The sequence below is a fragment of the Ornithodoros turicata genome, chromosome 5, assembly GCF_037126465.1.
Source record: "Ornithodoros turicata isolate Travis chromosome 5, ASM3712646v1, whole genome shotgun sequence".
Lineage (NCBI taxonomy): Eukaryota > Metazoa > Arthropoda > Arachnida > Ixodida > Argasidae > Ornithodoros > Ornithodoros turicata.
In genome coordinates, this window is record NC_088205.1 from 16,285,510 (window position 1) to 16,298,583 (window position 13,074).

At 45.0% G+C, this 13,074-nt stretch overlaps 1 protein-coding gene across 2 annotated transcripts in view; it reads left to right on the forward strand.

The window, feature by feature from the left end:
• The window catches only part of LOC135394113 (cell adhesion molecule Dscam2-like), a 311,175-nt gene that overhangs the window by 199,317 nt on the left and 98,784 nt on the right, over positions 1-13,074 (forward strand). For both annotated transcript variants that reach the window (XM_064624628.1, XM_064624629.1), the window contains exon 8: positions 1,333-1,737. In XM_064624628.1, coding sequence (XP_064480698.1) covers positions 1,333-1,737 — 405 coding nt within the window. The remainder of the gene's footprint in view (positions 1-1,332; positions 1,738-13,074) is intronic.

Genomic DNA, 13,074 nt, shown 5'->3' on the forward strand with positions numbered 1-13,074 from the left:
GAGACCAGCGTGATGTCACGGTGGTCTCTGTCGACCCAAGGAAAAGCAGACGCGCTCCAAGTTTCCGTGCAGCCACGCAGAAGTCAGGAAGGGGGGCTTCAACGCTGCCTGACTTCTAAGCAAGGTTTAGCAAGTACACATGTACAGTTGTGCTGACTCTGTTGAACACGGTTCACTATCTGTTTTTCAACCGGATTACCTATAGTGATGACAGCAGGAAAGACTGCAATGAAAAGAAAACAAGAAAAGAAGCATTTTCGACGGTTGTTTCGTTATATCCCCTGTCCTGTCGAGAAAAAGAAAAAAAATACACACATTTGTTGGAGCCTGTTGCTACATTTTCTTCATGTAACACCCGCAAAAAAAAAAATTGAGATCCGGATTGAATTTCATAAAGGTTAATTAGTCGATAAATTAAAACGATGCAACCGAGCTGGTAGATACAGATGCAGGAAGCAAAGGAAGTGGAGGAAATAAGGACACCGTAGTACTTCTATGGTACTTCTTTGAGCCTTGTTGTCGTCTTTGTCCTTCCTATCTCTTCGTTCCTCTAACCCCCCACTGTATAATCATTCTACCACGAAAAGCGAGAACGGTTCAAGGAGCTCTTAGGAGCAGCTGCAATAATGCTTGTAGCTCGTTTAAGATAACGTGTCTATTATTTATTTATTTGAACATGCTATAAGCGCCGGCTTGGGCTCAAGTGGGACCAGGCCACAATATTTGTAATAAAACTGAATACAAAGATATTTAATTGAGTTTGAGCAATGCTTGTGTGGTAAGGAACAGAACAAAGAGACAGATGTCCCTGACACCTCGCAAGAAGCTGCTCCACATTTTTTGTGCTTAATACCGATGGTAGACGTTTATTCCCGTCATCCACAGTTCGTGGGAAAAATGCATATTTCAAACAATTTACTCGCGAATAAGTTTAGTTGAGTATGAATAAAGTATCAATTTGGGCCTGTTGATCACGCATAATATAATCGCTAAAACAGTGCTAGAAACAAATAAAGGCGACACCGTTCGTCCGGTGTCGTCTTTACTTGTTTTTAGCACTGTTTGAGCGATCTTATTAGTTGAGTATGACAGTATGAAAACATCGCCTCGGACGTGGGTTAGAAAAATCTGTAAAAGACTCCTGCAGGGGCTTCTGTATGAGGCTGAACGCGGACCTATAAGAATTTGGTGGAGAAATTTAGCTACTCAAGCTTAAATTACGTTAAAACCTGCCTCGGCTGATTTCTTGCTAAGACGCCCATTTCGCAGCCTTCGTCCCTGTGCGTTATTGGTTTTGTATGGTCCACGTGACTGTCTTTCCTTCCCTTTCAGACATTTCCCCCGTACTGGACGAGACGTTCGAGCCCAGCGTCATCCGGCGCGGTGAACCAATCTCCCTCTCGTGTCGTGCTCGCGGAAGTCCCGTCCCGGACGTAACGTGGACTTTGGACGGTGACCTCCTCTACCCGTCTCATCGGGTCAAGATCACGTCTGAACGGACTACAACGGAGATCGCCTCTGTCCTCAACATCTCCGAAGCCCGTCTCGAAGACAGTGGAGAGTACAGTTGTGTGGCACGCAACGACATTGCGACGGTGACTCATTCAGCGCGGTTGGATGTGCACGGACCGCCTTTTGTGCGGCCTTTGAGGAACGTTACAGTGGTGTCGGCGACGGAGCTGAGGTTACGGTGTCCTTACGGAGGACATCCAGTGGACGCTGTTACCTGGCATAAGGGTAAGTGGCATACATGTGGTATTTAAGTAGCTGACGAAATCAGTTGTCAGAGAACGGAGGGGCTCGTCACAGCAACAGTGCCTCTTCCATTTAACCTCTATTGGGGGTACGGGTGGTGAGGGTAGTGGAAAATATATACAAATGTATAGGCCATACTTAAAGTGACATACTTGTTGACTTAAACTGAGATCGCCGTATCTTAGAATCGTCGTTAGCACTACTGGATAACCGCGTTTTCAGCACCGAAAAAAGTTATAGGGTGCTGACCTGTGAGTCACCAAGTGTCGGCCGTACAAGCAGTTATGTTATTTTTGAGATCATGTGGTCTTCTTGACACGCTCTGAAGTCTCTGTTTATCGGCATTGTGCAGTGCTTTGAGGGCCGCTGGTGTGTTTGGCCCGCGATTGTCTCATTAACTGGACTCATTCATTAGTTGGACTCTGCTTGTTCTTTGTTATTCCTCTTGATCCAGTTCGTGCATTTGTCCAGTTTTTCCACTTCCTTTTCTATTCATGTGGTCTGGAGTTGCCTGTCCATTTTCCTTTATTTTCCATTTCCTTTACATCTCCATTTTCCTTTATTTTTCAATCAACAACAACAAATAAGTAATGATGATGTAGTGGGACGTTTCGCCGCTGAGGCCGCACCCTATCCCAATTCCTATCCCTATTTTTCAATCAATCTATCAATCAATCAGATGGGTTATTTCAGAGGGATCAGCAGCACATGGCCGCAAAGCATCTTAAAATGAAGCTTTCTCCTCTACTATCTTAAAAAATATGCCACCAGTTGACGTTGCGCGGTTTGTAAATCGACAGCAGGCCAGTCCTCCAACGCCTTCGGCAGCAAATGGTCCGTTGTCTGTTGTGTGCAGGGATATACGTACCGAGTAGTAATGTGGAACTCACATTGAACCACAAACGTTACAGTGGTTGTGACACTGCGTTCCAAGTTTTACAACAAAAAGGGGCATAGACGTAAGAAGGAATGAGCCGAGGACTGTTCTGGTTGCAAGCCCGTTTCCAGATGACTGCTTTATTCGCGCGTGTTAAATCAGTGCGTCTCGTAGTGGCACTGACGATGCTGCCGCCAAAGACGCATTCAAAATGGGTGCCGTGACTACTGAAACTCAATAGCAATCCCAGCGAGTGAGGCGAGAGAGGTCGCGTACTTACGAGACTCAACAGGAATTGCTGAGACTCTTGCTTCTTGTAAGGTCCAAAGTCGGAAGTGACGCCAAAGTTTGTTCAAGGAAACAAGGAAATTGGTTGTTGTGTACGTAGTATACACATGATGTCGCCCTGACTTGTGTCTCAATGAATGAGGGAGTGAGGAAGATATAAGAGAGAATGGGAAGGTTGTCCGTCCCCCCTGTAATTGAGGCACACTAGCTCAGGAGAAAAAGCCCTGCTGTCGTGGTGTATAGTGATAGCGTATCTGAACGGAAATCAAAAGGCCCAGGTTCGAATCTTAGCCTCAGAATCTTTTTCCTGAGTTATTTGATTTAATTTGTTCAACGGTTCGTATCTACGAAATGAAATGTAGAAAACGATTTTTCTGAGTCTCTAATGTGAAGTGAAAGTCATGCACGATGTAACGAACCACAGGCATCAACGTGCCACAACCAACTCGTGTGCAAACACGATTGCGACGTCGCATTACATTAAAACTATGAACTCTGGTACGGAAAGTTTAATTTGATTACGGTCATAACTGTAACGGTTCGTGATATTTCCGGCTAAGTTTCGGCCAACGTCCACAAGTAGAGCCTCTAAGGGAAAGAGCATCGTCAGTTTCAAGCGGGCATCCCACCTCTCGAGACACAATATTCACTATCCACAAAGCGGAAACAGAACTAAAATCGCTTCTGTGAGTGCCATGGTGCACGACAAGCACAAAAAGAAAAAGAAAAAAAAACATTACCACAGAAGGCAGTTACATATCGCGAGCAAACGCAGTTCTGCTGCCATTTCCGTTGTAAATCTTTCTCCTACGCCACGCCAATATAACATTCATGCGTCTGTTTATGGACAGACGCATAAAGAAAAAAAAAAGACAGTTTGAGAAGCAAACACGAGATACAGGCTCAATTTCATTGGTCCACAATGAACCAAGCACCGCATGCTATCAATTGATAGCCTGATCATATTTCACCCTTCTTGTGGAGAGATGGCGGTGGATGATAGATAATACGGCGAGCCACCGCAAGTATATTCGCGCAGCCGTAAAGCCCGTTATGCTGGACATTCAATATAACTGGCTTTGTCTAGAATATCTCGTTCGCGAAAACGAAGTGCTTCGCAAAGTTGGCTCTCCTATTGCCCAGCCCCCTTTACGCGACGCAGCCCGAGTAGACTAATTTCATTTTCCCGGCCACGAACCCGTGACGCCTTTAATGTCCCAGTTTAAGCATTAGTCTTAATTTTTGACAAAGAAGGGGGGGGGGGGGAGCGAGAAAGAAAATAAAAAAGGCGAAGGGAGGGGGCTGTTTCAGCCTAGAGTGTGCCTCCTCTTTCCCAATGTTCATCCTTTAAGAAGCCTTTTATGAATAATCAACGATGCGGGAGGCAGGGCTTCAAGGCTGTATTCGGCCTGTCTTATATGGCTTTTGCTACGATACATTTTCTCTATTTTATATATATATTTTGATTGTAGCAGTTTTCAAAGGGAACAATTTAATGCATCCTTGATTTCTGTCGTGTCCTCGTTCTTCTTCAAAGGTTACCTTTTGTTTTGTTTCGTTTTGTTTCAGGATGGTTTAGTTGTTGGTGAGCAGCTGTATACGCAAGCATTTTAATGCTAAGCATCCCTCATGGAGGTCCGCGTGCCCAACCAAGTTGTATACCATGGCACCAAGTTTGAGGAAATATTGCCTCCTCAAGGTATACGCGTCATTGTTCTTATTTATTTATTCATTCATTTATTCGTTTATTTTCTCGGGACATGCTTGACGGGAAATTTTCCTTACTTTGGGACGCCATGCAAACAACTCGAACATTTTTTTTTTTTTTTATGTAAGCACTGTGTGGTGCGGTCCCCGCTAGCTCAGTCGGTAACGTGCTGGCTTGCTGAGCTCAACATCTCGGGTTCGATCCCGGCCAAGGGCGGTAGCAATATGGTGGAGGTAAACATTGCTTCCAGCACCGTGTGTCGGAGACTTCTGGCGCACGTCAAAAGAACCCCAGGTGGTACAAATTATCCGAAGTTCTACCCTGCTGCATGTGCAACATGTCGCCACACTGCGCAGACAAACCTTACGTGTAACGTCACGGTGCCATTATTATTTGTATGGTGCGAAGAGCCGTCAGAAATGTTATTACTAGTAGACAAACGGCATATTCAAAGCTGCTGTAAAGCAGCATACGTACGGGTCATATTGCCCGCGTACTTTAACAGCTTGCCGCTTGTCAACCCACTACAACAAGTTACATATGTGACAAAGAACGCTAAATATTTTTAATTTACTACTAAAATTGCGGCACAACAGACCCGTTTATGAGGAGAGTTTGGCCATTTTGTGGATCTTTTGCCGCCCGGTGATGGGGAGCTGTCATCGCACCGCCCACCTGGCCGGGATGAAAGGCGAGCCGCGGCGGCAAGGGGGGATTTCAAGGATGTACCTCTTCTCCAAAATGGCGGAATGGGAGATTTCAAGGCGATAGCTCTCATCCAAAATGGTGCCACTGGCCTTGGCGCCGCCCATGGTATGACGTCAAATAGCGCGCTTTGAGACAGGCTCCTCCCAATGGTCAAACTCTCCTAATAGACTGCTCTTCCGTAAAAGGGCTCGAGGCGACGTCTGGTTGGAAATAATCCCCAATTTGTCAAGCAACAGTGATCTATGTTCCCGACTGGCATGCTCTTCATGGTGACTACGTAGCCTACACGTAGCCGACTTCTTTCGTTTCAGACACAGTGTTATGAGCACGCAATGTAGCTTTGCCGCCGTACTCGATGAACAATGCGCAGTTGGTGATCAATTCGACACACGAGAAACTCCGAATTTCAGAAAAGTTGAAAACTCCGATAAACACCCTCCGAATTTGCCAAAATGAAAACTCCGAAAACTCCGAAAACTCGGAACCCTAGACATGCGATATGCCTTGCATAGCTTGATATGGCTTGGGTCACACAGACCAATGTACTGATTTGCTTGTATCAAGAAAGCAAATACCTGCTGAAAATTAAATAAATCCTTGTTAAAAAAACATCAATAAGCATTTTTGGTAGCTCTCTCTCTGTGGTTGATGTCTTTTAAATGCCCGTAATTTTCCATTTCATTTTCAAAAATCTACGAGTGCAATTGGGACTAAAATTGTGACGTCAGGGTATTGAGGGCTCAATCTAGCAAATAAATAAATTTCATCAGATTGCAGCTCTGCTGCTTTACAGTACCTTTAAGAGGATGTTACATTTTGCGTATGTGCCGACTGCGCAGTATTCCTAGTCTGATTGTTCTTTGTCTTTCCAAGCGCCAATGGAGAGAAGCATGCACTCTATATTTCGCGCTGTCAATGCGGTGGCGTCGTAAAAGGTACGACAACTAAGCTAACCACCTCGCCACCGATGATAGGATGTCCTGACACAGACTCTGTTCCGCAAGCATTCAGGGATGCGCGTCGCAGTTCAAGTCGCTGTTCGAAGCTGCGAAAGCTCTTCTGTCCTTGGACTGGACTTGCCTTCCTAAGAGACATTCTAACGTTGCCCTCAAGCCTCGTATGGTTGTGGTGCGTCTCTCTGGTTACAGTGCTGCTGGTAGATGACAGGACACACCATTTAAACGAGCAGTGCAACTCTTTGAGGAAGAAGAAAAAACCTCTTTTTTGTTCTCCTTCTGTTGAATATCGAAGTAGTATTAACATTTTCTCACAAAGAATAGAGGCATGTAACGTTGGAGTGGACGAAGCAGTTAAACACAGAATGACAAACACAACGCAAGCCTCACAACTCCCAGTCGCAAACTTCAATTGAATGATGGTAGTTGAAGGAAAGCACGGTAGCATGGTGTAATTGGTAGCACCTCTGACCGGCAATCAGAGTGTGTAGGTTCGAGTCCCACTGCAGGTGCCTTATCTTCAACTGTCATCATTCAATCGGATAGCGGCATGCTTGTACGTAAGATGGAATGATGCTTCACAAGCATCATGATCATGCTATTTATTCACGCTCGTCGGCAGCGTGGAGCACTTTCCCTTCGCGACGAGCACACATATTTAGAAACCAATCACGCGGCGGAATACATAGACGACGCCTTACTCTTTCTGTCGCCCGTCCAGTGACAATAGCGCCAGCAGCTTCGTAGCAGACAAGAGAAAAGAGAGCGAAGCAGACAAGAAGAAGCTTTCCCCCTCGCCATGATCGCCTAACTCGATTATTCGGCAGGCGGAGAACATCGCTCGTCATCTCTAAGCAACGGGAGTCAAACGGGGACAAACAGAAAAAGCGTAACGTTTACGCAAATATCGCCTTATCAAAAGCGTCAAGGATATATAAAAAAAGGAAGGGTACAACGGAAATCCGCTGGGGGCGCAGCTGTCGCTTCCTGGGTTGTTCCTTTGGAAGAAGTGCGTTGTCGTCGTTCAGTATGCGGCTTGTTAGAGTATATCGTATTCTTCGTGACTGAAGTCATCTATACCAAAGCAGCCCGTCTGCTCGCGCGTCCTGCTGTTGCCATGTTCGCGCACAAATCCACGCATAAACATGCAGAGAATGGAAGGAAAGAAGGAAGACTAAACGGGAAAGGGAAAAAACTTTGCGAGTCGACGGGGACATGCTTCGAAAGCGTGAAGAGACGAAGATACTGCAACAAAACAGTTTATTCCGATGATGATGATGATGATTGGAGCGTTTCATCGCTATGCATTAGGGAAAGAAGGAACCCGTGAAAGTCGTACGAAGCATGCGATGTGTTATTTTGTTTCGGGTTGTTTTTGCGTTATTCGCTACGATCGACTTAAAGGGAGACTCCGGGACAAATCGAAATTCTTATAGTGACGATGTAAATAAGTTCGGTAGATTCTTCAGAAATGAGAAACGAAGTCGGTTTGGTGGTCGGGGACACGTTGGTTGCCAAAAGATCCGTGAAGCTTATATCGAAACCGAGACTTCTGGAGGCTCCCTCTCCGGCCTCCTGTACCCTGTTGGTTCTTTTTGCTGCCTATATGGCGTGGTGTCGCAGGTCTATAGCTCAGTAACTGCTCTATGAGAAAATCGTTCCTAAGAGGCGCTTGTTCTGTTTTTGACTCTTCACCGTCCGTCCTGTATCACTTTTCGCACTATTAGTACCTAAGAGGTACATAGATTTTCACACAAAGAAAACAAGATAAAAAGAAAGTGGAATAGACGGGCACACGTGATTTTTCCTACGAATTGTAAAATATCCGTAGGGAAGAATGCACTACAGCTTAACTGAACAGGATGACACCACGATGCTCACTTGCGCCAAATTCTGCTAGTAAAGATACTGCAGACCTACTAATACAAAGACATTAACGCTTCGTGATGGTGAAAGGCACTTACAGTGATAACATTTAGGGTGGTTAATAGCCGAGTATATCGTCGGAGATGACGGTCTGCAAGGACTAACGACGAAACACCGCGCCGTATACCTCCGTTTTCAACGGTGGCGCTGCCTACACACAATGACAATGGGTGTGTCGGCTCGTAGATATTATAATTATTCTTTCATAAATTCCTCGTACTTCTCCCCTCGAATACAGGCGTAAATCCAGTACATGGGTTTACCGTATCCCCTCAAAACGGCAAAAAGGGGAAGTACGCAACAAGATTTGCATCGGAACTCTCCTAACTTTTCTGGATTAAGATACCCGGCCATATGAGCGAAATTGATTTTTTCTTTTTTTTTTTTTCTGTTCTTGCTGCGAAGCCTGTTTCAAAACGAAACTTTGGAACTATTTCATAACCTTGCATCTATAGTTTATGGAAAACCTCCCCGCAGGGCTTCGTCGTTCAGCCACACATGTGTCTTTGTTCGGAGACAGATGGTCGAGGCAGGCTCCTTGTTTTGCTCAAGACACGCGCGTCCGCCTCTCTCTATGTATCTCAGCCCTGCTGGCATATTTTATTGCGACGCGGCACAAGAGAGAGTACGTACAACGGGGATTGGAAGGAAATGAAGACTGCTTTCTTCCGAAAGTTATCATGCTGAGTCCGTTCTTCCAAATATGCATCGGGCTTTCGAAGCATGCCTAGCAAACAAGAGCCAACCAGCCAGGAAGCGACAGGCGTTCGACCTTTCTTTTTCTTTGTTTTGCAGTTCAAAGTTTTATAAATATATTTAAATCGCATTTAAGTCGTATAGACACGGCAACGCTTCTGCAACATCTGCTTCTTTTCAGCGAATGATGAAAATAGTGTTGAGGAATGTTTCAGCGTTCGTATGACACGTTTTTGTGTTGGCTTCGAAAACTCAACAAAGACAAACATATTTCCTAGGCCTCGCTTATAATATGGAACTTCGTTTAAGGTGACAGTGTCAACAAAACGAAGCTAAAAGTGAAAAAAAAAAGAAAAGAAATGCTGGTTCCTCATCATGCTCAACATTACCTTACAAATAGTTCACTAAAACTAAAAGGATATATTTTTTTTATTGTTATACAACACTATTTCCAACCTCATTCTCGAGTGTTGTCACCTCCGTACTCTGAACACTTTACGGCCGCTATCCTCTCGTGTTGCATCACAATCCAGGACTCGTTTTATTGTGTTGCATTATGCTCCGTTCTATTCAAGCTTGTCGTATTCACACAATCATTTACACGAACAGAACACAGTTGTGTGTGAAGTATCACACTTGAAAACGAATGGCGAATCTAAAAACGACTTTTGAAATTTGAAAAAGTCTGACTTCGACCGAGCGTCGATGGAAGTACTTCTTTCTTTCTCTGGTCGGCCAACGTTACCGTGCATTACTCATACCATTCCTGCGCTGTTTCCTGACTCTCAGGGAAGCAGCTGACCCCTGTTTCTTTCCATCAGTGTCTGAGTATTCTGATCCCGAATCTTCGACCACTGTTTTGTTTCGGGAATATAACACAGCGGCTGCGACCGGCGTGGTATACTACTTACTCCGCTCCATGCAGAGTGACGTCAACGCGGTGGCCTTGGGAGGGACAAATTTCTGCTACCTCCTCTCCACGTTCCCGTTTCGGTTTGACTTATTTCTTATTTAAGGCATAACGCGTCACATGAGGAAGAAACAAAGTTGATGGCAGGTATACGGTGGACCTTATGCACCAACTACGATGTGTGGCAATTTTTTCTCCGATCGTTCCGAAATCTCCTTTTAACAATAACATAGCAAAACGATATATACCAATAATATATAATATAACAATGATGTAAAAATAACGATGCCTCTGCACTTTCAGAAATACCCAAAAGGGTATTTTCTTGACGTTTACAGAATAAGAAAATCATCAAAGTAAGACTGGATTAGATAATCGCACGACTAGCATTCAGTAGATCTTAAGCAAGACTGCTTAAGATCTACTTAAGTTAAGACTAACTTATACTTTCCTAAAATAACGACAGTAAACTACAGCTCTTTTTTTTCTCGGTCAAATATTCAATATTTACGAGCACCTACACCTGCAACCACGGAAAAACCGTTTTCAAAACAATACCAGAGCACACCACCCTCATCATTCACGCTGCAATCTCTCTTTTCATGCACGTTCCACGCTACTTGCGAAACCTATTTTTCATTCTGCACACACAACAAGAAAGGATCACGAAGAGCGTCTATTCCAAAACCCTACTCTTTTCACGTCATTCTGACTCAAAATGTATACATCTTTACAAGTTTCCTCACGAGACCATATTTTTGCCACTGCTCAAGAATTCGAGAAACAGGTTCCGCAAAAATAATGTTTATCTTGATGCCTCAGCGAACACCTAGACGGTGGTCGTGACAGATGAAAAGAAAACGGAAATGTAATTTCCGCAGCAACAATCAAAATATTACCTCCGCCATTCTCTCGCAGCAAAAAGAAAGAAAGGAGGAGGAAAAGGTGGCCGTCTCGAAACGAGTTTCCTTTTTCAAACTCTAGGCGGCGCCACCATCTATCCGTTCTCGTCTGCTTCTACTCTCAACGCCTTTTGCACTCTCTTTCACAATATCTCATTGTTAGATTTTACGGCTTCCTTCCTATGGCGTCTAACAAACGACGACGTATTGGACCCATAGAGTGATTTCTCTCTGCCAACTTCTCGGATCTTCCTTCCAGCCTGTGGGCGTGATCCCTTTTTTGTAAGCCGGAACTGTAAATTCTCCCGCTCGAGGGATATTTAGGACCGGCCAGTGCAAAGCTCTTCCCTTAAAGATACGATGTTGTTCAGGAGAGAGACAGTGTCCAGTTAACGGCACCTTACGACGTGCCAGCAACGTAGTTTGTCCTTCTGAAGTCACTACCCCTTCTCGACTTGACTCTTTGTAGGACATAGGGTTTTTCTTTGTCGATAGTTTAAGGCTGATAATTGATATTTCAGGGTTTCTTGATACAGGTATCAGCGTAGAAGTTTTGGATCACGTGTAAAAGTTGCCCGACTCGTTGAATCAGTGTACACATCCTTGTGAGGGGCCATTTTTATTTTATTTTTTTATATATCGTCTGCAACAGATAACTGAAGGTTTCATTTCATTCATTTTTTTTGTTCGTAAAATATTCCAGCCGTCTTAGTTATGTCAAAATATGTGTATCAACGAACACTGTATGCGAATACTTGAAACGCTCCAGAAACAACAAGCCTCACAAATAAATATTTCATACTACGAAATGTGAAAAATATCGAAATCACAATCGTTTATATTAGCCAGGTAATATTGCGCGTAAATGGGCTCCTATAACAACGCTTTTATACTTCGAATACTCGAGCGCGTCCCAAGCAGATGGTACGTTAAAAATTAAATCAAACATATACACAGTTCATTCTAGCAGCTACATTCCACACCAACTGGGAGCTCAGAAATACCCGTAAAATTGTCTTCTCCAGAAAACAGAGTACTACTTTACTTTTCTTTTTTTTTTTTTTCACATACGTCCAATACTAAAGGAAAGTACTGCACATATATCACCTCCGAATTCTGCAAGAGCGTCTTCCAACAACCACCGTTTCGAAGGGCCGACAGTCTGTCAGGACAGTCTATTTCCGTTCAAATTGAACTGCCGCTTCGCATGGCTCCCCACATCAATATCACTTTGAACTATTTTTAGAGCTCGGTGTCGATATTCATAAAGCGAGAAAACCGCTCTAGAGACGCAAACCAGAGCTTAGGTGATGCCACAGGGAGGACTGCGCGCGCATAAACAGACACACTATGCTGCCTGTCGGACGGGCGTTATCTTGCGGACAGCCCCGCGTGATAAATCTCCGCGGAGCTCTCTTTATTGTGCCGGCAGTCGAAATGTTATTGAAGTCGTTCTCTCGAGCATTGTGGTCGCTGGGTCGTTGTCGTCCCTCGCAACGCATTAAAACGGTACGGACTGCGGAACACGGTGGATAGTGAAAAGCGATTTGAACGTTGTGCGATAGAAGGGCTAGACGTAGGGCGTGTCTGTTGAGTTGAAACATGACAGTGACCGTGTATTCATACGAACGACATCCTCACGGAAGATTCTACTGGAAGAAAAAGCGAAAACACTGCTCACAGAGCCGAAGTTCCGTCCCGTGTTATGTTGAGCATTCACACGGTGCGGAATATCGGGAGTGGCGTACTGCGCTTTTAGCAGACGACACTTGGCAGACGACAGCGCCAGCGTGTTTCCTGTCGTCTGCTACGGAATATCTTGTGGCTATGTAGCAGGGTATTCCCCACGGTTAGCAGTGTACGTGAAGACCCGACGTTGAGCGCTCGCGCTCACGTGCATGACAGCAGAAAGCTATGACGCTTTCCGCATCTTCCGCTTCTAGGGGAATGTCGCCGGTGCGAATCATGACCTACTACTATACTACAGACCTGGACATCCGCAACGCTCCCAGCACCGGGGTAGTAGTTCTGGCAATCGCCGCTTGGCTATGGGATTTGGCGCTAGCTCGCACTATTCGTTACCACGTGACTTGTCGAAACCGCGGCGATGTATGGTAGGCTGTGTTGACAACGACGAAGCAGTATAAGAGAGATAATAGCGCGTGCTTAGCAACAGCCTGTGTATCGTGTATCCCTGCGTAGCAGACTAAAGGCGGTGGCAAGGGTGATTCCCTCTCCCCAATAATGCTATGTGGCGCTTGCAACGGTCACTAACGTAACTAACCCGTGACCCGTCTCTCCCATAGGGGATCGCAGCTGTCCAGGTCTCTAGTATAGAGTAGGTCGTG